Source organism: Aythya fuligula, chromosome 6 (genome assembly GCF_009819795.1).
Source record: "Aythya fuligula isolate bAytFul2 chromosome 6, bAytFul2.pri, whole genome shotgun sequence".
Classification (NCBI taxonomy): domain Eukaryota; kingdom Metazoa; phylum Chordata; class Aves; order Anseriformes; family Anatidae; genus Aythya; species Aythya fuligula.
The window spans coordinates 12738786-12765420 of NC_045564.1; the positions used below are offsets into that span (position 1 = coordinate 12738786).

Consider the following 26635-nt stretch of genomic DNA (forward strand, 5'->3'; position numbering starts at 1 on the left):
AATTCTTCTTCTTTATCACTGACGGAATAACTAAATTTGCTTCTGAAAGGCAGCTCTGAATTTTAGAAAATATATATTGTGCCTAATCTACACTGGACTGTGTTTTGTCACCTTTCACATCCACACTGGACTGTGTTTTGTCACCTGTCAGTTGATCCATTTACATTTTGGTTCAGCAGAAATGCAACTGGTACAGCAAATTTGTTTTTTCAACATTATGAGTATTGGAAATCATGAACATAAACAAAAATAATTGTGTAAGTTGTGATCACATCAGACAAAGGCATATTTAGACTAGTACCATGTTAGTACATCTTAGTAATAAGCACTTATATCACATTACAATCCAAAATTAGACATGGTTCATGAATTCATTAAAAAAAAAAAAAAAAAAAGAGTTGTGCCTACCATGTTGTTTTCTAGAGTTCCCTCCACCCCTCCTTGTTTGCCCTAGATTAACTGTTTTTATTGAGCTGTCCTGCATCACTACCTCTTCTACCAGAGTCATGCTGAGAGATGGCTTTAGACATAAGCAAAATAAGCTGCAAACAGAAATGCTATTCTGGCAGTTGCCTTCTTCAAAGACACAGGCCAGCTGTTAAAGCAGCATAAGCTTACTGAAGAGCTCATATCCACTTCCCTGGCACAACGTTTCACCGCTGCTGCTGCCAATAGCAGGACAACTGCAGTGTGAGAAATGCCTTACCTCAGCTGACATCTAACTATCCTAGCAGAAAAAAATAATAAATGACTGGGCTAGGTAAACACCATAAAGTTACTTTTTAAAAATTTCATACACAAATAGAACCACAGAATCACAGAATTTCCTAGGTTGGAAGAGACCTCAAGGTCATCGAGTCCAACCTCCAACCGAACGCTAACAGCCCTCCACTAAACCATATCCCTAAGCTCTACATCTAAACGTCTTTTGAAGACTTCCAGGGATGGTGACTCCACCACTTCCCTGGGCAGCCTGTTCCAGTGCCTCACAACCCTTTCAGTGAAGAAGTTCTTCCTAACATCTAACCTAAAACTCCCCTGGCTCAACTTAAACCCATTCCCCCTCGTCCTGTCACCAGGCACGTGGGAGAACAGGCCAACCCCCACCTCGCTACAGCTATAACTAATAACTAATAACTAATAACTAATGTTATTAGTTAAAAATAACTAATGTTAGTTTCCAGGCAGCTAGTATGCAGCATATGGAAAAATCTGAGTACAGAGGAATTATCATTCTCACATACTTCTTAAATTTCCTTTATACTAACCTACTACCGATCAATGATTTTCTGAAGTATTGTGACATGCTTCAAGCTCAGAAGCAGCATCTCAGCAATCCAGTTTAGAAACATCTTGTGAACTATATAACAGAATACACATCAAATGTTTTTGACCATTTATTTGACAGATACAGGTTAGTAGCACGTACATATGTGAAAAGAAACTTGGAGCTTTCTACAGCATTTGGTTACATCATCAAGATGCTGTCATCAAATGAACTGGCCATCTACAGCCTTGTTTCAGTTATCAGTTTCAATTATATCTACAAGCTTTGTTGAAAAAAAACACAACACCTGTTCTTATGTGAATGTATTATTAATATAAGTGCCTAGTATCTATTTACAATAAACTTCATTGGCTGCTGCCTTTGAAACTCCTGTGACCGCACTATCTTCAAGGAATAATTATATTGGAAATATTATTTTTTTTTTAATGCAAAAAAGGATTCACTACTTTTTTTTACATCATCTTGAAGGAGGTGAAAAATCAAAATATGACACCATAGACTAAACATGTCTGCTTAAAAACAATTAGAAGTAACACCTGATGATTCAGGCATATAGGTCAATTTCTTCACAGTTATGGAATGAAAGGAAGTCTCCACTCTACTACTAACATCATAATGATTCTGTAACAGTAAATAGCACACGTTTAAAAATCACTTCATGCACAGTCTGGCTCTATGTTCTGTGTGTGTTTTTGTTTGGCTTGTCTTTCAGATAAAAAATTAAAAACTAACAAATATGGTAAGCTGAAATTCCCTAGGTAATATTTTAGGTGTTCAGTTTTGCTGTTTTGTTTTGAAGTCCTCAAGTGGGGAAATATCTCCTGAACGTACTAACAGAAAAGCAGCATGTTCTGAACTCTTATAGAAAAGTACAGAAAATGCTACATACTATTTTACTAGATCAATCTGCCTCCCCCAGTTAAAGAAACCCTGAATCTGTTCAAAGGAGTTCAGAAAACAATTTACGATCCTCTAGTTAGGAACTTCTAGTGAAACCTTCTGTCCTAAAACCTTCCAGCTCAGAACGGAGCATGCTATATTTTAATGGCTACCTCAATAAGCGTTTTTAAAGTAGGAGCTTGAAGAATTCTTCAGAATATTAAGACCAGTATCTTGCTCAGTTTCTACCAGGATCTCCCTTTACCACAGCACCAACGATCATACCACTTTAAAAAGTGCTACTTGAAAGGATCTGAATAAATGAAATGCTAGACAACATTACAGAAGGTATGAGGACTGTGTTACGGAAAATACTTCAATGTAATTCACTACGACAGTCTTCCTAGAAGAGCAATTGACAAAATAAAGATTTTATTTAAACAACTGTTCAAGTTCATTCAATACTGCATTTTAATTGATCCCTTTCTTCCATAGCCAGCTGGGAATCAGGTAATTTTGAATTATCAATATGAATTTTATTATCCTGTAACATAACGCTGAGGGATGCCATCTTTGCCAGAATGACCTCATTCAATGGTAATTGGATTTGTCAAAGCCTCCTTCAATTTAAAACAAGCTTTTTCTGCACACAATACAAACTTGGGTTTCTTTTCCTCTTACTGAATTCACTAAAGGATCTACATGCTCTATTCCTTTGTATCCACTGAAAACACTCCGATTTAAACCAACTCTCATTACAAAGGAAAAATCCAACTGGATGCCAAGCATGAATTTTAAATTTATTTTAGTTCTACTACTAAAACTAGCAAAGTAAGTTTATTTATAGAGGTTGACTTGACTGCCTTCAGATTAGATAAATGACTACAGCAGAATCAGAGATTCCTTCTAGTACTCCAGCAAACTAAAAGTTTATTTTGGTTCCCTTAATCCATGCTCCCATATTGAACTACTTTGTGTAACTTTAGCTTTGTCTTTGGATCAAGTCGGGTAAGAGCCTGCGGTACAGGCTCTTAGGAGCTAGTGTGACAAACCAGATGTAGAGCATAGGCAGGCTTTACACTAGCTCCAAAGGCAAAGATTTCAGCCTGATTATAGAAAAATTGGAGATCCCAGTAATTCACTTCAGCATAGAGAGCTAGCTGACAAGTCTGGACCATCCCACAAAACAGTGAAAAATTTGCAAGGCTAGAAAGATAATTCTTCAGCACTGCCACACTACAGTGGTTACAAGTAAGCAAAGAGTACAAGGACATAGCTTTTTCCCCCTAAAACACAACAAGATAGGCAAAGGCACAGTAAGTTGTTTGACAGCAAAAACACACGTGTAGAGATTTTGGGGTGTGTTTTCTCAGCATGTAGTGTCTGTGACGCTAGGGTTTCCTAAACCAGAGTTAGTATAATTGTTTTTAATGGCTCTCAGTAGACGTCTTCTCTGTCTTTGTAATTCTTTAAAACTCACGTAAACTGTTTAATATGTCACATTAGTCTACAATATTTTAATTTTATGTTTTGTGAAAAGCACCTGCTTTATTTGATGTCTGTAGGTGTTACACTGGAAGAGGCAATAAACATCCTCCTCCTGCCAGGTAGAATTTTAACATTAAGTAACATTGTCTTATTTCCTCATACGTATACTTCCAATGCCCTGAGCTTCTTGACCCTAACAATCCACCAGTCCAATGGCTGTGGTCACATCTCAGCTGACAGCTATTTGATACCCTGCTTAGAAGGGTGTGATATCCACACTTGATTAATTCCAGAATAAAGAACACACATAAAAAAGTCTTTTCACTCTTAAAATGTCAGACAAGAAGGATAACATTTACAACACCAATGTCTGCATTTTAATAAGACAAACAGCATGCATGTCCTCTCAGATTTTTGTTTCTTTAAACCAAATTCTTTAAGGTATCTCTTCTCAGAAGCTTCCACTATGTTCCATGCATGAACATACTTCCCAGGAGCACTTAAAATAAAGTGGAACTTCTAACAGAAATGAGCCTATCCTGAGTTTCCTATAGTTCTGTTGAAACAAGCTATACTGTCTGTGAATTTATTGATAGACTTTCATTGCACAGCAAGCACAGGGGCATTAATTACTCCAGGGAAATCTAAAACTTGAGTGCTTGTAAGTCAGGCACTCTAACATTAATTTATATGGCTGCAGTTATAAGTCCTCTTCTGTAAAACTCATACAGAAACAAATGCACACACACATTTTCATTTTATAGATATTGGCCAAAGAGAAAGGGATGAGATAAAGAAAAATGAGATAAGGAAAATATTTAAAAGACTGATCTGGAAAGTTCTAGAAGGAATGAAAGAAGAGCTGAAAATACTGCTGATAAACATTTGAGAAATTGAGCTAAGAGTGCAGCCTCTTGGTATGTGGCAGGATTGGTACTACCTCCCACTGAACTTCTGGAATAGTGACTAAGTAAAACACAAGACTGTGCACATTAGTGAACATATAAATGCTCATGCATGCATAATATTATAAATACACATTTTTATCATAGCCTTAATGACTGGATGGAACAGAATAGCTGAAGAGAATCATGCTAAACATACACAAAATTAGAGAAACAAAATATTAAGAGGAGAGAATAACAGAAATATTGCTTACAATTTATGTTTCTAGTCTGCAGCTGAATACAATAATTGAAAACTAAGTTTCTCCACATTATCAGGCATTTCTAACTCTTGCAAAGACAGCAGAAACTTTTTTTCACATTATTGTGTGTTGAAAAACATGGAGAGTTTCTAGCGTCAGCCTTCAACACTTTTTACATGCGGAATACCCACTGAAGCAACTAACTGAATAGGTTGCCTCCTGTTCTGGGAGTTGGAAATGAGGCAGTAAAGCTGCTACCTGCAGCTCAGACTCAAGACCACAGATACTCACAGGAGCACACACACTTTGTTTTAAAATCCTAACACTGATTTATTTGCACCTCATCTGTAACAGAAATTTGTTAAAAGCAGGCTAAACTTGCCACAGTAATACTATCATATTTAATTTATGCAGCTCATGTATCTCATAGGATCCATTTAGCACCCTAAGCCTTTAAGAAAATGTTATAAATATTTGAAGTTTCCTTCTGGAAAAGTTATGAATAGTTTTCAAATTTCCAATTTAAAAAACAAACAAAAAAAAGAACAGAATAGATTCACAAAAAATGCAGTTACTGGCTTTCTTTTTGAAATTCTGCTAACAATGTTATCTGCTCTGTGACTATTCTCCAATGTCATTCAGCCTTTCAGAAACACACACAAAAGACAACACACCATTTACAAGCGTAAAACTGGTGGATAATATTGGCTGCAACATGTTGGCTGTAATGCTGCTTCTCACATAATAAGGAATGACTGCTCACACAAATCATCATATTTTAATGTCTCAAATATTTAAGTCATATTACAGTCAGATGTTTTTTTTCAGTTCATGCCAAAGATGCCAGTTGTTTTTTTTTCATATAATCTCTTCATTAGGAAAAAAAAATGGAAATTTAGATGGACTTCTAGAGAAAAAAGAAAGCAAAGCTGAAAAATATGACCTACTCCCCCATCCCACCCCTAAATCTTGAAGGAAGTTAGTTTTCAATGGGAAAGGTGGGAAGTCTTTGTTTTTAACATTCTGTTTCTGTCAGCTCTGGTACTGAATTTCCCATTTCTTTTTTGTGCCACAGCCGTTAGAATGAATCCCTGTAGGTGAAGGCTCCCAGAGCAGGAGACTCCATTATTCAGAGGCTTGTGCTAGACCGTGAGACAAAAACCCGTGTTTCTGTGACAAAGACAATATAGCCAACTGCCCTCATCACTAAAAAACAGGAAGCAGACATTTTTAACTCAAAAAATGAGAAATTGCTCAGATATACCAGAAACATTGATTACACAAATGCATTGTTTAAACTAATTGACAGTACTGTGGATAAAAATGTTGTGTGTTTTTTTCAACTACTGAACATATTTTTAAAGTGTTTTGTTTTGTTGTTGTTGCTTTTTCCTTTAAGACAGCAGAAAAGTTCAATGCCAGCAGAAGCTGCAAATATACTTTCATAGAATAGTTTGGGTTAGAAGGGACCTTACAGATCATCTAATTCCACTCCCCTACCATGGGCAGGGATACCTTGCCCTAGACCAGGCTGCCCAGTGCCCCATCCAACCTGGCCTTGAACACCTCCAGGGATGGGACATCCACAGCTTTCCTGGGCAACCCCTGTGCCTCGCCACACTCTTGAGTGAAGAATTTCTTCCTTGTATCTAATCTAAATGTACCCTCTTTCAGTTTAAAACTATTACCCATTGTCCTATCGCTACATGTCCTTGTAAAGAGTTCCTCTCCAGCAGGCCCCCTTTAGGTACTAGAAAGCTGCTTTAAGGTCTACCTGTAGCCTTTTCTTCTCCAGCTCCCTCAGCCTGCCTTCATGGGGAGGTGCTCCAGCCCTCTGATCATCCTTGTGGCCCTCCTCTGGACTTGTTCTAATTTGTCCATGCCCTTCTTGTGCTGGGGGTCTCAGAGCTGAACACAGTGCTCCAGTGGGGTCTCACAAGAGCAGGGGAGATGCATCTCCCTCGACCTAATGGCCATATTTCTATACAGCCCAAAATACAATTGACTTTTATGCAATACTATAGATAATTTTATCTGTCTGGCATTTAGTACTGATTTTATGTTTCTACTTTATTCGTAAACTTAATGGGTGCAAATTTTCAGTAGCACAAAAACTTTCTTACATTTTTTAGAGAAACATAGCTCTCCATCTTCAGCTGGGGATATAAACAGAGGCAATACAAACAACTAAACCAACAACGATCTGCATTACAAGTCAGATCTTCCAGACTGGAGAATTATCTGAAATTGGTGTTTACCTTACAAGTAAACAAACTCTAGGCTGTACCTTTCAGTACAGCCAAACCACTAAGATTCCCACATCATTAGGAACTTCATGATGATAGCATCAACAGTATGGTTTCCAAATCATTAAAGATCAGCCAGTCATATAAATACTTACAATATTCCTACATGCCTTGAACAACTGAAGTAATATTTACATTACAGTTCATTGATATATATTAAAAACAAAGCAAAAAATCCACACCTTTCAAACACTAATTCTACCAGAATCTCTCTATAAGTAGATTTATAAATAGTACATAAGTCACTCACATCTACACACATCTGGTCTTTGCCCTTTCAAGTAAACGCTTTGCTGTCCTAAATCAATCTGAGAAGACAAGCAAGTAAAACAGCAAAAATGATGGCAAACATCTCCAGTCACTGTCCAATATACTGAACTATGTTTTACCATGGTATAAATAGAAATGATGTAGACCAACTTGCATCACTTTCTGTAACATTATTCACGGTAATCTCTCTTCTACAACATTTCCATGCTTACTGCATTTACAATATGGGAACTAAATTACTGATAGCTATCATCATTTCTCTACTACATATGAAGCATGTTCACTGTATTTTACTGTGATTTATGATGTTACTACACACCGGTTCAGAAACAGTAGGTAGCAAAAGTCAATCATTCTGCAATTGTTTCTGTTGCCTCGAAGTATGAAGAAAAATACCATAGACAGAATACACAGAAAATGCTAGTCCTTTATTATTAATCATCGGGGTGTTTTTTTTATTACTGGAAATTAAATTTTAACAGCTGGCAATGTAATTATAGTTGAACTATACATTTTAAATTCATAGTTATAACAATACATTTTAAATTCATAGTTATAACAATATATTAATACATACTTAGTAATCATAAAGATCATTTACAAATGTAAGAGTAAATATAAGTTTCAAATGCTTTGCATTTTCACTGTCAGGTTTAGGCTTCTGAAGCCCAAGACACTGCTTTATATATTTCATCTTTAGGTACCTTTATTCTTTCTGAGAGATAAAAGTTTAAAGGTACAGTACGGATGTCAGTAAGGGTAACATCTACCTTGCTTAAAATACACTAATTGTTATTTTGTATTAATAAACTTGGACAGCAGCATAATTTTCCATAGATCTTGGAATTTCATGTGCTATGACCTTGTATCATAAGCTGAAGACAATTAGAACAGGAAAGAAAGAAACCTGAAATTGTGCACTTACTTATTCAAAGTGAGGTCAAGGATGAATTTGGAGCCAAAGGCCTCAATCTGGAAACTTGCCTGGGACAGATGTACAGCCTGTAAACATGAACACATAACAGTATTAAAAATATATAAAATATATTTTTATTAAAAATATAAAGTTATTAAAATAATCACTGCAACAAGTATTTTTAAGAAACAACTGCAAAAAGCAAAGTTATGGAAAAAAATGCTTATTTTCATGAATTGCATCACTAAAACTTTTGCCCTTGCACCAAATTCACATTCAAAAGGATTTGCCTTTTTAGACAGTACAGGAAAAAAGAGAAGTACCTGAAATAGTACCTGAAAAGAGTACTTTCAAATATACACACCCATTCCTCACAAAAACAAACAAAAATGTAGCTTCATATAAATGTCTGTATTTTGCCATAGCCAGATGGCTATGTAACAAAATAATAAGTAACAGAGTACACTGTTCATTTAATTATGTTATTGCATTCATTCACTTTAAAAGGCCTGAAATAATTAAAGCATTTGTGATACAAAGCTGCAAGTAAGAAAATCAGAGCAAAGCTTGTATTACATGTTATGAAAGACTTCTTTCAAAGTAATCCCTTCACAATTAAAGGCTTTATATTTGGCATTGTAACCAAGCCAACGTATAGAAGACTGATGCTGCTCAACATAAAAAAAAATAAATAAATAAAGTTAGCTAGTCTCATATAGGCAGTTAACTTGAAGGACATTCATTTTTTCTCAAATATATTAATCACGTACTTTATTCTTTTCTATACTGTTGTAAATGAAAGCAAAGACATTTAAAACGTGTTCAGCTGTTTTCCAGAAAAAAAAGAAAAAAAAGAGATAGTCCAAGAGTTTATTTTTGTGAAGACAGTGTTTCATCAGGGTAGAAGAGGTCAGATTATCATTAACATGCTTTATGAAGTGCTTTAGAACTGATACTACCAGTGATCCCAAACACTCTACTTACAGAAGTTGCACAAAACAATAATATCAAAAGTGACTATATTCCTTTTCCAGAGTTAGCTTAGAAAAAAATATATACTCTTGTTCTTTTCAGTTTGATCCTGGTGCAGCGTTTCTTTCACCTCCCCTAACAGACTTAGTATGACTTGAAATACCTTTTTTATTTTTTTTCCCCAAACACTTTTTAGGACAGTAGCAGTATCAAGACTAAACAATTACCTGTAAGTAACAGATACCAAGTAATTTGTTTACCTAAGTATCTTTTCTGGTTTTGTCACTACTATTGTTCTGACAGCCAATTACAAACCAAGTAACTAAACGAAACTCTTGAATATATTTCCTTCCAGAAAGATTAACCAATGTTTCAACATACTTCACTGATTAAGGATGCTGAAGCATCAAGAATTGACATTATCACCTAAAAAAATAAAACACATTTCAAAAGTACTCATGGCATGTTGGTAATAATGTCTTCAGCTCCTGAAACATGAAAATCCTTAAACTTCAGCACAAGACATCACAGATACCAAAAATTGCATGTACATAAAAGAAACTACATAATCTAAAGATTGGGAACTCTTATCAAGGGCTACGAAATCCAAACAATGAGTTCTGGTTCCCAAAAGACCTTGGCCCAGCAACTGGAGGCTAGGAGACCGGTCTAGGAAGTAGCACTCCATGAATGTTACACCCATACATCCATCCCTGCCTAGGCATCTGCTACTGATTGTTCTTAGGGACAGCTAGGTGGATGTCCAGTCTGATCTGCTATAGCTTTTCTTTGGTCCAATCAAGCCCATTTGGTGACACGTGTATAATATCCTTTCTTGTCATTTCTAAACCATCAAATTTTTTTTATGTTTCCAAAATTTAAAGTTACTTAAAGGAACTTGTATTCTCAGTTTATAGTAATACCAGAAAAAGATCATCCTGTAGTATGAGATGTAATAATAATGTTATTTCTGAAAACAATTGCTTCTGTATAAAAACACACCCTTGCTATCTATTACTGTATGTCACTTACAATAGATGTAGTTTCTTACATATAAGCAATTACTGAAAAGCAACTGACGGTAATTTGCTACTCTGCCGTAGGGCACGTCCTCCACCAAACTCAGCTCAAATCATTGGTTATAAAAAGAACACGAGATTTTAAATCCTTGCTGTTTAGCAAAAACACTGTTTTGAATTCAGGTGAACATGATACTCTACTGCTGCAGTGAAATAGAGACCTTGTTAATCCAGTTTAATAATGTATACCCACCCATGAAAGCCATAAGCCTAAAATCAGATAAAAATAATGAAACTAAAATGTTTCATCCTGAAACTGACATTTTTTCCTGTAACAAGTTAGCAGAAAGCCACCAGTGAGTTGTCACCAGGTGTTTTAGCTATTACTATTGCCATGTATCATCATGATGGCAAGAAATATTTCAAAAAATTATCAATGGAATTCTGCTACACATCCTGATCATTTCACAGTATTCTCTTATCAGCTACCTTGTAATGCAATGACTAAAGTATAATCTGAAATATGGGCTTCTTCTGACTTACACAGAAACATAAATTCAAACAAGAATATAAAGTAGATTAGTATACACTTTGAAGAATATACAGACTAGATATTACGCCATGTGTACTCATATGAAAGATACTACTCATCACCTTTCTGTACCACTTCCATACACGCAGCTGCGCACACCTGCATGAGCATTCTTTACTTATGTATGCAGGAGACCAAGTACCTTTGTACATGTTTATTATATAAAAACCTCTGCAGAGGTTCCTGCTTTGACAGCTGTGGGCTGCTCCAACTGCAAAGCAGCAAAATTACATGAAGTTTTTCTGCAGCAAAGACTTACTAATCAAGTATAGCAGAGCAAGTTAAGGAAGGGCGTGAATCTTTAAACATCTTCCTGCACTCAAATCCAAATTTAAAAAAAAAAGACAAACACTGTTCTTCACTGTTCCAGATGCTAGGATTACTAGTGTTGCCACTAGTAATATATAAAAACGTATTCGATATAGTATCAAAAGACAAAGCACACAAAATCATCAATTTGCAAGTACTGTAAATGGAAGCCGCACCATAGAAAATTCAGAAAAAAAAAATGCAAATGTCAGCTGAAATACTACAAGGACTCTACAACAGTCTATTAAACTCATAGACATAATCTACATGAAGTTCATTCACTAATTTGATCAGTTTTCATTACACGAGGAATAAAAGTGAAGACTTATCCTAAAATAGGAAAAGGGAATAAAATTAATGCATAGGACTTCTCTCCGTATTTCATTAAGACCTCACATGATCACTCAGAGGTTATTAACCACACATAATCTTTCATCTTTCACAAAACAGGCCTGCTTTTTCTTCAATACCACCTCTTTTACTATGTTCTTTTCATTTCATCTTAAGAATGCTTTCCCTCTCAATTTGAGCATGCTACATACTAAAGTTGCATAAGAAGCTCTGAGACCCACTAGTCTTCAAAACCTTTAAAACAAGGTAACATAGAATTAAGCCTGGCAGGAATATCATCGTAATTTGAGCGACGAACAGCTAAGCTGAACAGAACCACAAGTGGAGTGTTCACCCCAAGGAAAATAGCACAAAATGAACTTGGGGGGGAAGGAAGGTATAACTGTCCTGTCTTTGCAGTCAAAACTACTATAACACATTTATTTCAGTTGTTAGGGTCTTAAAAACCCTTTCCTTCTGAAAATTACACTAACAGCTTAGAATTATTAAGACAAAATACATTGCTTCCTTATGAATTATGAGAACTTACAATTTCCAGTAATTCAAGAAGTTAGAAGCTGCCCAGCAGATACAGCTTTCCTTCATAAGTGTATCATTCAAGCTATTTTCCACTCAAAATTTGGTATGATTGCCCTGAGTTGTTTTTCTCTACCAATTCCATTTTTGTGAGATCATATCCGATGTTGTGAGATTTCTCCCTCTGCTGGCCACCATAAGGGTTTGCTCCTGGCATTCTGTGACAAATCATGACCCATGTAGTCTTCCCATTAGGTCCTAGCAATCTGGTACATGCAGACTATGAAAACGTATGAAAGCAGTCCTCTGGTTCAATTAAGAGCTTATCAAAAGGCTACATCCATCTGCAAAAGTTGACAAAGGAGTAGAATGCAGATAGCTCTTCAGCAAGTTTCAGGATTCTTGCAAGCTTCTTTAGCGGATTATTATAAGCAGGTGCTCATTTATTTTATTTTATTTTGAGCATTTCACACTAAAAATAACTTCAGAAGAAATCAAAGAAAACAGCTAACTTTAACTATGAGGAAACTGAGGTGCATAGATTTTAGTGTCTTCAAGTACCAAGTATCCAAAATATATTTTAGAGCATAAAGAGAAAAGAGTTTATACACTAGAACTCTGTCTGCCTTGGAGAGACACCATTTCACATAGTCAAAACTATGCTGAATGTTCATTCTTGTTAACACCAGGAAAAATCTTGGAAGACCAAGAAGGAATGAGAGAGGTTCTACCCACGGTTTAGATCACATATGCCCTCTTATAATGGTATTTCACCAAATTCAAAAGTAGAAAGTGGATAAAGAAGATCAGCATTAAAAAAAAAATAAAATAAAAATTAAATTTTGGATTCTCCAGTGTACTGTTTTATTCTCCAGCCCTTCAATTCTCCATATGTAAAGAAGGTTGCAGATCCTTACTTTTAGGAAGAGGCTTTTAAAGAAAAACAAATTTTATTTCAATCATTCTCATATTTTTATAGCTTTCCTTCTTTCTTCACGTGCATACATAACTTCCTGTACCACTCTGCTCTCCATAGTGATTCAGCATTTCTGAGGCATTCAAGCCTAATCCCACAAACTATCCACATGGTTTATATTCTTCTGGCCACAATAATGAGGTGCCACTGAAAGGGGGTCCACTGAATAATACACATAGTTAGGGAGTATATCCACATCATGTGCCTATAAATGAGACCATTAAGGTTGATAAGAAAATTCATCTTAAAGGATGTATGGTTCCAAAAATATTAGTATTTTAATTCCACTTCTGCCCAATGTATATAAGGTCATCAAATTTGTCTTTACGTTTTCCCCCCACGTGCAAACAATGAATCCTAAATATAGATTTATTTCTTTACCCAGCTACAAAGGTATTTCTGCTATTTCCTTTCATTAGCAGTGTGGGAGGCAGCAAAATCTCACATCAGGATTTACTACAATATAGCATTTATTTCAATCCTGGGAAAGGATAAAAGCAAGTACTAAAAAGTCCATCCCCTATTCACGTCTGTCCTCTTCCCCCAAATCATCAATTCCCCCGCCATGCACATTTTTCACAAGCCAATTGCTTTGTATTTTCTTTGAGGGTTGTCTTCCTTTGTAATCAGGGAAATAAAAATCTGCCTAGGATGTAAGAGGTGATTAGAGTGAATGTTCAACAGAACAAAATAAACAAAATATTGATTAGCATCTTATTATTGGTGAAACAGATGGAAGAGCAAAGACTTCATTGCAAAGAAAGACATGAGCTGGGGGCAGAGAGGTGAAGGGGAAGCCCCTTGTGGTGCTCTGAGAGCAGAAGATAAAACAAAAACAAAAATAAAATCCAGGCAAGGAATATAAACAACCCTCTCCTTCAATTAAATGGATCAAAGCAATGTAAGTTTCATGCCAGAAGAATGAAGTCAACATAATGTCAGTTTCCATGAAGACCCAACTTTAAGAACCCTTCTCTGGGAAAACTGCAGTGTTAGCAATGCCTAGGCTTAAAATGGACACTGAGTGGAAAGATCCACTTTATACAAGGCTCAGCACCATGCATACTCAGGGAAATCAATACCAATTCTGTCAGCACTGATTTCTGCAGAGCTTTACCCCAACAGGTAGAGAGATATGGTAGGACGCAGGAAGGATAGGCAACGGCAGCAATGTTCTTGTGGAAATGCTGGGCAAGTTAAGAGACTGGCAGGCATTCCCCTCTGTGGATTTCCAAGAAAATCCTCACATATAAACATGGAAAAAGCACTGTTCCCAAAACCAGGTCTCCAACCATTAGTAAATCGCTTTCTTCCCGTATCGCTCTCCAAAGAAGTGACAAAGAAAATCCCCAGTGTACAAGTTTATTGAAAAGAATGGTCTTGCTTCACAGGCAACTCCCCAGGGGTCAGGGGATAAGTCTATACTTTCCTCCAAAGAAAGGAAATACTAACACCATTATAGTGAACAGCTTTAGGAGAGAAGATACAATTTCAAAGAACTTACGCTTTTCCCATTTTTCTAATGTTTGTATAAACAGCACATTCTCTCAGCATGAGCAATGAGAGGGTAAGGAAGGAAAGAAGGTTGTTTTGTTTTATGTATCACTGATGTTGCTTATTCCTTCCTAAATAACATCTGAGACCTTTTCAACTGCTCTGCAAGCCAAAAGCATGCATGCTTCAAAAAGGTTAGGGTGCTATTTCTGAAGGTAGTACTCTTTTAAGTAACTTCATTTTCCAACAATGGGACAGCTTTTCTGTTCCATCCATAGCAGACTGGTATATTTAGATGTACCCAAAGGCACATCTGAATAAGTTAGAAAGCAATCTTTCTTCTCATTAAAATATTGAAACTATACAACAACAGCTTATTTCAAAGACTATACAGTAACTCCATGTTAATTTCACATAATCAATATCAACAAAAGCATACATGATGCATAATAAATCCTCTTCTGAGGATTTCAAAAGAAATGTAATTTTCTTGGTAAGAGTTTCCCTATAGTTAAGTCTTTCTGTAATATCTTACACATTTATCTGCTTTGCTGTCTCTCTTTTCTACCATGGCAGCCTCTTCCTATACAAATCTTCTTTACCTTCACTTTGCTTTTTTTTTTTTTTTTTTTAAACCTGCTGTAAGAAATTATTTTTTAAAACATAAATTTATAAAAATATAATGGAATAATTTTAGGGGGCACCTCTTAAGTAACATAGGTTAGAAAAGGTTTACCTCTTCAACAAGTTATCACACAAAACCAAAATCATTTAGTCCATACAATTTCAGAAAATATGTTTTGCTATTTATTATCTGTATCTGTACAAAATAAAACACTAGCTCTCCCCCCTCAAAAACAAACAAACAAACAGCAATGGGTATTCAGATTTTGACACAAACTGTTAACACTTTACAGTGGTCTTCACCGGCCATACAATGGCAGAAAATCAATACTGCATTTATTAGGTAGTGCATGATGCACTCAATGTCAAGTAACTCATGCTTTAAGATCAGGATTCTAAAGAAAATCCCTATACAAACATTTCTCCAGAATGGAGTTATTTTGGAAGAAGTATTTTGCTGATGATAGTATAACGTAAGTCAAGCCACTGGAATATACACTGGTAAGACAAGCCAGCCTTGCATAAATCCCATTCATTTTTATCTACAGCTCAGGTTCTGAACCATTCTGAAATCTAAAATAACTTTTTAATTAAAACAAGGGAAATGGCATTCCTGTTTAATTACATATCCTATTTTAATGCCTAAAAATGGTGGTGAGGACCAACATTAAGTCTTGAAAATCTGCAAAATTCAAACACAGTTGCACATCACTTTTTTTTTTTTTCCCTGAATTCTGCAGATAAGGCTCTTTTTATCCTACCTTATTGTGTTTCTGCTGGTGCCTTGCCCTAGTATCCAGGATGTGGTAAGGGGTTTCAGAGTCCTTGTTGATGTAATAGATTAGTCTTGAAGGCAGTGTAATTTCTTTCTGGATTGCACTGCTGTAGCTGTTATTTTTACTGCTGCTGCTTTTATTGTGTTGAAATGTACTCTCTTCATCTGCCAGGACTCCCTCTATACTGCCTGCTGTTTCATTCCAATGCAGGTCTGAGAAAGAAAGATATGCCAGCCATAAATTATACGGCAGAATATGTTTATTTCCATAAAAAAGCAACATACTTAGCTTGCAGTATTCTAATATTTCATTAATAACTCAAGCAAACAAAAAGACAGCTTATTCACGGAGAGAGATCTGATTCATTTTTCACACACAAAATGGTTTCAGAAATAACATTACTTATTTAAGCGCATGTATATTTTCACATACAGTCATGGATTATAAATATTTTAATGCCTTTCAATCACCAAGAGGAAAAAACCTTAATGGATATGTAGTTAGCTAGCAAAGAAAGATGTAGGGGATAAGTTCTCTTCCCTCTCAGGAGACGTATACGCACAGAAAAAAATACATATACATACACACACGCCTGTAGAAACGCTAAGGATACTTCCTATATTCCCAAGACAAACTGAATTGCGACTTCATGCACTCTGAATGCTAATCCATTCTCTTTACATAATGGGAAGTTTCCTACTCTTAACTTTGACAAGAGCCCTTTTCTTCAGTGGCACCTTGTCAGTTGAAATCCTGCATCCTTCCTCGTTAAAATGTCGAAACGCGCCCAACCAACGTGCAATGTAAAATTGACAGCAACGATTCGCAAAACGACAATATCCAGCATTCCACGTTATCATTATCGCTCAAAAGCGAATAAGCGAAACGCACACACAAAATCCGGCCCCAAACAAGTTAGCTTCCCAGCCAGACGCGCACCCCGCGGCACACCAAGCCCACCTATGCTCGCCTGCTTTTTGTCGCATACCTCACCGGCCTGTTTCTCCTCACGCCACCCTCCACCTAAACCACTGCAGCACCAGCCCCAGAAGAGCGGAGGCAGGGAAATCTGACATTTTTTTTTTTTTTTTTTTTTTTTTTTAAATAAGCAAGCGAAGGAAACCTTATCCGAGCCCCGGGCTTCCAGACGCCGGAGCGGGCACGTACACAAAGCTGGAAGGGGCGGAGGAAGAAAGGGCTCGGCGGCAGCGCGCTTCACAGGGGCTCAGTGGCCGGGGGAGAGGCAGGGGGGTCGGTAGGGGCGCGGGGGGGCCGCAGACAGACACACGGACGGACAGACGCCCCGCCATACCCACCGGCGGCGGCCGGGGGGCACGAGGAGCCGCGGAGCAGCAGCAGGAGCAGCAGCAGCCGGACGAGGCGGCCGAGGAGCGGCAGGAGCGCGGGGCGGCAGGCGGCGGCGGGGAGGCGGCGGCCGCAGCAGCGGAGCTGCCGCGGGGCGATGCTGCCGGGCGGCTTCATGGCTCATAGCGCCCCGGGGGGCGGCCGGCCGGGGCGGGGCGGGGGGCAGCGCGGAGCTCCGGCCCCCGGCGGGCAGCGCCTGAGGGGCTGAGGGGAGGGGGGGGGGGGGGCAGAGGCGGCTCCCGCCCGTCTGGCTCCTCGCGCCGCCGTTACGGGCAGCCGTTACCCGTTACCTCAGCGCGAGGGCGGGCGGCGCGCGCGCACCTTCGCCGCTTCTCCCCCCCCTCTCCCATACCCGCCCTTTCCCCCACGCGCGCGCGCCGCCAACCGCCAAGCCCAGGGCGGGCGCACGCGCGCCGCGCGGTCGCTGTCCGTTGTGCTGCTGCCCCCCCCGCCCCGGGAGCCACCGCCATGAGGCAGAAATAACGGCGCCGACACGCCCAGGGCGCTGCTGCGTGCGCGCCCCGCGGCTTCAGGAGGCTGGAGGAAAGCTAAGCTGCGTGTTCAGCCTCGCTGTTGATTTCTCCTCAAAGCAGTTTAGAGACCGAGCTCTTAGCACGCGTTTTGCCCACAGACTTCTCCAACGGCCCAGAATAGATGCGTTTTATTTTGGTGCAGGTCTCCCTGCTGAGGAAACAAAGATGTTTCTCTTTTTTTTGCCTGGCTGTTCCTTTTTATTTCTGTCATTCCTTCAAAGCAGAGCCATCTGAGTACCACACCGCTTTACAAAAAGACAAGCTTTCTCTGCTTCACCTAATTTTTCTTTAGAGCCCAGCCAGCACTAACCGTGGCTTTGTATCACTAAATTAATTATCATTATTGCTAGTTTAGAAAGAATAAGCAGTTTGACAAATCATTGATTGCTATGCAGATGAGTTTATAGCAGTATTTTGTTTGTTTGTTTGTTTGTTTTAGAAAATCGTTCTGCATCTGCACATGCTGCTTACCTCACGCTGGTCAGCCAGGTGCTACTTGTGGAAGCTCAGAATCCAGGCACGTAATGGCGGAGAGCAGCAAGCCACGGGATGACCTGGGGTGAGAAATGACAGGAAACTCCTTAGGGTTTCTGCTGGCTGGGCCTAGGGAGAAACCTATACCCATTTTCTGTATAAAATTGGCATTCCTCAACGCCCATTTTCCCCAGACACTTTTCATGCAGTCCATCTAGCCCAGATATTCATCGTTAAATATCACTGGAACCTTTCAACCAACAGCAGGTCCTCATTTATCCCCATAAACATGTAAACATACCAAAGGACCAGTTATGTCAGTGTACCTAGATCCAAAATAAGTACAGTCGAAACATATCTTAGAATCGAAGAGTAGGCCATACAGTTAAAAATTTAAATCCAGAAACTAACTTTAACCGCAAGACAACAAAAAAACATAAGTCTAACAACAGCGAATGCTATTCTTCAAACTATCATTTCTTATTTTTACTATCCAAATTCAGTGGTGAAAATGGGGTGAAAAAGCAACGATTACCTCTTCCTACAAAGGTCCGTTACCACAAATACTTTCTAGAGCCCTTTTGACTCAAGCAGAAGTCTGCAGCAGAAGCAATCACGTAGCACCATTTCAAGCAGGCATGCTCAGTCTCCCAGGTGCTGATCATGATGTAGCTCAAGCTGCATTTTATAAAACTTAAAAAGCTTCAGGTGGGCATGTTCAGTTCAGGAGCATAACCAGCTCCAGATGAAATACTCCACTAAGTGCCTCCACAGGTGCCTTTTTTATTTAACCTGCTTTCATCTTTGAAAGACCTTATGAAGTAATCTCAAATAGATTGCACTGCAAATGTCCAAAAGCAAAATATCAAAAGCATGGATTATCGTGGTAACATCTGTTTCCAATGAAATAAATTGGAACCTCTGAGTCAGCAACATGCAGAAAAATGCTGATAGCCAGTGCTTCTGAGAAAAATGTGTATTACACAAGGTACACACATACTTGCAATCTGGGTGATAAATAAATCTTACATCACAGATGCAGACTGTTGTCCAGAGCTTTTATATTAATTGCTTGTTTATCAGGATGGGGGTCAGGGAACGTGTGGAATGAAACTGTGTAATGTTGCAATTCAAATCATAAGGCTTCAGATGCAAAACTGCTGATAGTAGTCTTGGCTATTTGTACTTGTCAGCTAGTCTGGAAATATCAGTCTAGGCTCTGTTACCTCAGTGGTAAAAGACACAGCTTTTCAACGCAATCTAATCTCTTTTTCCAGCATCTCCTGAAATAAAAGAAAAAAAAAAAAAAAAGTAAAGTGTCACTGTATCGCTTGACTTGGAAAAGTCTCTATATAGAATATGTTTTTAATGAACTTGCTCCTTACCCAAGGCATAAATAATATTGGTCTTCCTGACTGAGTATTCCAGGAGTGTGTCTTACTGGGATATGAAGAAAATTTCTGGATTTCAACATCAGTGAAACAACCTACTTTCAAATATCTAACACTTATTTCAAGAATCCTGTTAGGTCCTGTAACAAAGGGGTCTGCGGAGTATTCCTGGATATTGCTCACAGACACAAACTATTTCCTGGTTTAATAGAAACAGAAATATTTCTCTTGTAGATGGAATATGAAGGAGAGAAGTTCAGGAGATACAAACATAGATGACTGATTTATCAAGCAGTAAGCCTTAGCCAGTGTTCTCACACCATTCTTGCAATCAAGTTAATGATAGCGATGATCATTACAGAAGAGGAAACTGGAATCTCAAATATTCAGCTCAATGGGGAGCTTCCAAGCAAAGAAGAACTTCAGAAGTTACTTCTGTAATAGCAATGATACCAACCAGCAGTTTAAGACTGTCCTTGGGTGACTGAAGGGTATAGCACCACAGGACGCAGGCAGTACAAGCAGCAGAATAGAAGCAGCCATTGCTGAACTGTGCCATCAGGCGAGTGCAGTTCTGAGGTGTGGTTATGTCTTACTTGTACGTGCCTGCAGCACTACCAGGCGCAGCCACAGGCTGCACAAAAACTGGACAACGTGATAGATCTGTGAAAGAGATTTCCTTTTGATTGGCAGGAGCACATAAATCAGCCAGTGCTGTAAACGATACAACAAATATAAGAGTCCTGAGCAGGAGGGGTACCAAGCACACTGCAGGCCTAAAAAGCAATATTTACACATGGGCACTGAGTAACAGTAGAACCTCATGGCTGACAAATAACTAATCCACACAAACCTCTAATGTGCACGCAAAAGAAGGCAGTAGCCAGTCTCTGTTTCCCAGCATGGGACTAACAGCTAAGACAAAGCTGTGCTGAAACTTCATGCAGCTCATGTTTCATTACTTTCATAAAATACACTACAGCACATATAAAAATATCGTGTGCAGTGTAAGTATGAATAATTTATATTTAGAAGAAACCTGGTAATTACAATGAACAATGCAATGCATTAGTATAACCTTTTTTAAAATCGTACATTTGAATACTCACTGATTCTCAGTGTTCAGCTATTCTCAAATAGCTCCTCAGTCATTAGTGTGAAAGAATATTTCTGTAATAATGGCTGTTATTTTTTTTCCTTTTACATATAATGTAACCATCTCTTGCTACACACCCCACCACCTAACTGCTCTGCAGCAACCCAGCATTTGGTCAGAAAAAAAATACATTCCACTTTTACTGTTCCACTTAGTTTCATTAAATAAATTCAGCAACCCTGCAAAACAGCATAAGAGGTTCAGGAAATGGAGTACTTGCTCTAGATTCTTCTGAAGCAAGCATCGGTTTCCAAGTTGTAGATCTAGCAGAACACGGTTTCTGCTGTTCTTCACTTTGCCATCTTCTTTATTTCAACCACAGACTCTTCAGAGGAAGAGCTTTCTCCTGTTGGTCAGTAGTTCAACAGAGCCCTAAATCCAGCTTTACCCTGTGTGCTATTGGGCACAATACTATCTTAGATTAATATTATAAAATATAGTACAGTTGAAATGCCACTTTTTCATTCCCAGTGTCACTCATTTACCAAGCTATGCATGCTTAGCATTACTGCTAGCTATTCCTCTCACCAGTGCTACTACACAAATGAAATCTTTTATGAGTACCATATATGTTCCAGCACTACAGGTTAGAATATACATGGTAGTTAGGATATACTTTCCATCCCCTTCCCTTCAATATTGTGAAATATTAATGGTAAGGTCAAATGAAGTAAAATGATAAATAGAATATAACTTAGCAATATGTGGCAAGGAAGAGAGAAGAACACAACTGTGCCACTAATAACAAGTGAGTCAGATGTTTTATTAAGTACAGTTCAATTTGTATTCAGGTGAAATGTAGCATCAGTAAGCTACTTTTGATTGCAGTAAAGATTTATTTTGAATAAACCACACCAGACTAATTTCAGACTGCACTCGCTGTGTACTCTTGTGTAATTACCTGTGCATTCATAACCAAAGGATTTTACAAGCTGTTCAGTAGGATTCCTCAGCAATTTTGAAACTACTGCATGTAAGTCACTGAATGCAAGATACTGCAATGAGGTATTTTTGCCACCAGTGGAAACATTCAAATTCTAAAGGCTCCAATTATTCACCACATTGACCAATTTGTTAATAAGAAACAGAGCAGCAGCAGAAACACATTGGTCAATGAGGCTATCTAGAACACACTTGTCATCTATTCCAATACAGATAAACTTAGCAAGTAAAACATATGCTGCCAGCAGAAAAAGTGCTGCTCTTTTAATAAGCAAGCAGTTCAGCAGTTCTAACTGTGGCTGTGACATCAGGCCCGCTCCCTGCTAGTTCCTTTCACTCTTGCGCATTAACATGAAAAACAGTGTCAGGGAAAAAGGACAGGGTGTTAGGCGAAATCTTACTTAAATGCGTACTTTTATTTATACTTTCTTAAAACTAAATAAATACAGTTCACACCCCAAGGACTTGCTACAGCTGATCAAATACTTCCAAACGGTAGGTTGTGAAAAAGCCAGACTGCAGCTGCTCCAGTGTGACTTTGCAAAGGAGAGGGAAGGTATCATTGCTTTCCTTGACCCACATACGCATGCACATGGGAGAAAAGGACTGCAAGGGACCTCCTAAGGCATCCTGTCCAGCCCCCAGCTACCACTAACAATTCCTCTCATACATTGCATTTAAAAGTAATTGGGGGTTTTGCCCTTTCCAATACCACTGGAAAGCTGCTCCAGAAGCTCACTGTTTGAATCACTACGTAGATCCTCCTACTTCCCAGCCTAAATTTATTCATGCTTAACAGAAATCTGTTTGTTCTTGTGCCAGGGCTACCAGTAACAGCTCATTCCCCCTGCTGGTAGAAATGACCAGGCTGTCGATGCTTACAGCATCTAAACCCTAGAAGAGATGGGTGAAAATATGAAACTGTAGATGAAAACATTAAGGATGTTATCTCCAGCAGAGAGATGCCCAGAATAGCAAGGACTGCATTAGCTTGAGAAGCAGAAGGAATATGGCCACACCAATATAATGCATGCTTGAACTACTAAAGCTCACTGAAAACAGGCACTAGTTACTGGGAAGCTGTCTCTCTGGATATGGACATGCAGCATTTAGAAAGGTACAATAACTGATTTTCTCATGTTCCCGCCCAAAAATCTAAAAAACACTTTCTCCAGTATTTGCAGGTGCTGTGGCTGCTGCTCAGGTAACACACTTTTACAGACTGGATTTCTGTGTGCATTCAGCAGTGACCAGTTCTGATGCTGCAGCCATCAGTGCTGTAATCCTGTGTTATGAGAGGTAGGTAAAAATGCTGAGGAACAGCTGTGTTAGTCAGGAGAGGAAAATCCTGGAATTTCCATAAAATGCAGCTCTACAAAAATAGGAAAAAAATAGAAACTGCTCCACCCAATTAGGCATCCTGCCTTTTCTCCATAGATAAACTTGGACCGGTTTCCGTGCTCCTTTCCTAATTAGGCATAGGGATGAATCATCAGACACGAAACACGCTACCCTGAAAGATTCCTATTTGAGGACACATCTAGGATTTAGGACTGACTCCTCTAGAGACCCTAAAACAATATCTAACCATCACTTCTCAAGAGAGGAAAGTCTGAAATTTTAAGAAAAATCTGTGCAAAGTGATATCAAAGTATTGCATGAGAGGCCTAGGGTGTCCCCTATATTCGAGTTACTAGAAGATAGGGTTTGTCATGAAAACAAGTTTCAGCATCAGATATGGATCCCAGATTGGCATTATCATCCTTCCTGCCCTGTCTCCCTGCCCTGGCCTTCTAAGCTCATTTCCTTACAATCTTGAGATGCAAATAAAGAACATAGTCTCTCAGCTTTCCCCCACCAATCAGTCTGGACCTACGGGTCCCCAAATTTTGATGATTTGGTGATTCTCAGCACCTACCTGCCAAAGACAGTATCCTTTAATGTCAACATAGTTTTGCAACATCACAATAAAATAATTCAGAGATCCCAGTGAATGCTTTTTATGACTTCTGCTGTTAATTCCTTGAGCAGATTCTTGATTCCTAAGGAAGCTGCAGTAAGCTTTTCTATTTCCCAAAGATCAGAAATAATCTGAACTCAATAATATTTATTAGTTTACTAGACTCAAGCTGTCAGCACAATAATACAGTGGATACTTTTAGGGGATTATGTCTTCCATTTTGTCACTTTGGCACATAGGTAAATGAAGCCCAACAGTCTTTCCCAATGCAGTACACAACCCTCAAGCGTCTTGCTAATTTTCTTGACAAAAATCTCAGCCACAAACCTTTAGAACACACGTATAAAAAAAAAAAAAAAAAAAAAAAAAGCAAACAGCATAAAAACCCACCTAGCCCTCACAACTATGGAAGGAGATACTCCCTTCTCTCCCCCACAAGAGCCACACACAATCTGACCACGTGGATTGTCACATCAAGAACCCACACTTGGGGATTTGAAATTATGCCCTTCACCCTGCTCCTTCCATTCTTCCTTTCTCCCACATGAACTTACACTCAGTCACCTTTCAAAGGTCTTATTATTTCTCTACATGCGTATGTTCCCCATGATTGTTTGGGGTTGCTTATCCTACTGGTTAACCATAAGTTTAAACACGCATTATTATGGGTTGTTATTATGGAAACATAGTGGGTTTTGAAGACTTTGTGGAAATTAAGACAGCATTATTGTATTCTACATGGAGTTTCTTTGCAGCGTACATGAAGGAAAAAGTGACAGTTTTCCTATGACACGTCCCCCCAAAGTCCCAGCTGGGGGGTGGGAGAGGGACATTTATGATTCAAAACCTATACTTCAAAATACATTTTTCAATGATTATTTGCAAAACTACTTCTTACAGGGAATTCATGAATTTGCTTTTCTCTCAAATTCCATCCACATCTTATGGATGAGATCCAAACTTTAACCATCTTTCAACTTCTCTTGCATTATCTTGCTGAAGAAATTAAAAATCAAAAGGAATTGCACCTGACTAAATTGGATTTCAGAGCAAGCCCTCTCCATAACAAAGGCACACCCCAAACTTCCTAGGGCTACAAAAATCAAGACCTTAGTCACAGAAACTTGAATTATTCTTAGCTTTTATAACTGTTCCTATATGCTGATGCTGCACACAGGCTTGAAGCGCAGAAGAATTTCTTAAATAAATCTTCTTACACTTCAACTGGTAGAGCTTGGTGGATTGAAGCATAAAACAGCAGGGGAACATGACCAAAGATACAAAGCAGATTAATTGCACAGTCTAAAGTACTATCTGACCTCTGCAGACCAAAGGTAGTTCAAGGCTCTTCCCACTGGACAGTGCTTTCCTACTTTTATATTGTCTTGGCCCTATCCCAAAATTGTTGCTCTCAAACACAGTTGCATAATAAATGAAACTTCCATTTACCAAAGAGATCTTGCTGAGCACAAAATGTCTTTTTCTTCATTCTGCCTATTGATAAATTGAGTTTATTTTTTTCCCTTTTCTTTACAGAAAACAGCAACAACCATGTATTGATTGGACCACTGTTCAAACAATACAATAGTCTTTCACAACATTATACCACCTACATTTTTTATAGGGGAAATACAGATAGATGAATTAATATAGGCATGAAGTATCACTGTAATAATAATAATAAAAAAAGAAATCATGCTTAGAATGAAAACAATGTAGCCAGAGCTATGTAATCTCTTTTGCATTATTTTGCAAGTAACAACCACAAGAAACCTGTGTAATTCTACTTCTGCTTCAGGATTCTCTGTGGCCCTATCCTCAGCTGCACGGCAATCCTAGATTTGCCTTCACTGCTATTTTAAGGTTTCCATTTAAAGAGGGAAAATGCTGGACAGAACTCCCATGGTACTTCCTCTTTGCTGCTGTGCTGCTGGGGAAGCTGTGCTTAGCAATTGCTAGTGGCCTTATAGATGTGGCCAGATGGTAACAGTCCTCAGTGTAGGCTTAGATTAGAATACAAACAGGCTTAAGGTAACGTTTAAATGCTAGTTTCTAGAACCCTTTCCTTCCCAGACATATGTGCAAAGGTAACGAGTTGCAGAGCCAAAACTAGAACCTGTCCTGGAATCACTAATGTGCTTATCCAGTCAGCGTATAAAATGTAATGCGTATAAAATGTAATTGGTCTATATGAGCTGTCATGCAGCTGAACTGCAGAGCTCAAATTTAAAATATTCATGATCATCCTCACAGTATTTTTTTCTCTTCCCCTCCAAGAGAGCAATGAAGAAACAGTCTTACATTTTCAGATGTAACTATTTGTTTTACAGACAGAACATCTTTTGTTGGGCTGCCAAGCCTGAGTCATCCCTACAGACTCATTTCTAGAAGAAGCATGCACATAGGACTGACAACTGATCACAAGCTATTTCCTAACATCCATAAGATGTTATAGGTTTTAAAGCAACCTAGTAAAATTAAGACACTGTAACCTTTATACTAGCAAACATTAATAAAATTCTTGGCTGCTGTAGTCATGAAGAAAATTTTTTTAATTCACAAAACTACGTCACTGAGGAAGCAATGTGCTCAAACAGCAGGGGAGCATTCTGAATGTACAGTTAGAATATCTCCCAGCTGGCTACCGCAGCTGGAACTGCCCTGCTTGCCTCTCAGCTTCTTTCACCATGATTGCAGTGACAAACGTCACAGGGCCCTGACCAGCAGCAACATGACCCAGCAGTGATGAACTCTAAGAGCTTCTCCACTGGTGTCACCAGGAGTAGAAATGTAACCTACTGGTGTCAAGAGAGAACATAAGCAGCAAAGGTCTTGCAGCGTGGTCAGATACACTACAGTATTAAGATCTAAAATACCAGGTGGTAACAACT

General features: G+C 38.6%; 2 protein-coding genes across 2 annotated transcripts in view; both read right to left on the bottom strand.

Moving 5' to 3' along the window:
• The window catches only part of ADAM23 (ADAM metallopeptidase domain 23), a 71703-nt gene extending 54298 nt beyond the window's left edge, over positions 1–17405 (bottom strand). The window contains exons 1-3 of the mRNA XM_032190002.1: positions 17240–17405; positions 15909–16135; positions 8304–8380 (exon numbers count right to left, since the gene is read on the bottom strand). Of these exons, the coding sequence (XP_032045893.1) occupies positions 8304–8380; positions 15909–16135; positions 17240–17405 (470 nt within the window). The remainder of the gene's footprint in view (positions 1–8303; positions 8381–15908; positions 16136–17239) is intronic.
• A 932-nt stretch (positions 17406–18337) lies between these two features.
• Positions 18338–26635, bottom strand: part of ZDBF2 (zinc finger DBF-type containing 2) — a 36665-nt gene continuing 28367 nt past the window's right edge. The window contains exons 8-9 of the transcript XR_004253392.1: positions 19522–19578; positions 18338–18375 (exon numbers count right to left, since the gene is read on the bottom strand). The gene's annotated coding sequence lies outside the window, so the exon portion shown is untranslated. The remainder of the gene's footprint in view (positions 18376–19521; positions 19579–26635) is intronic.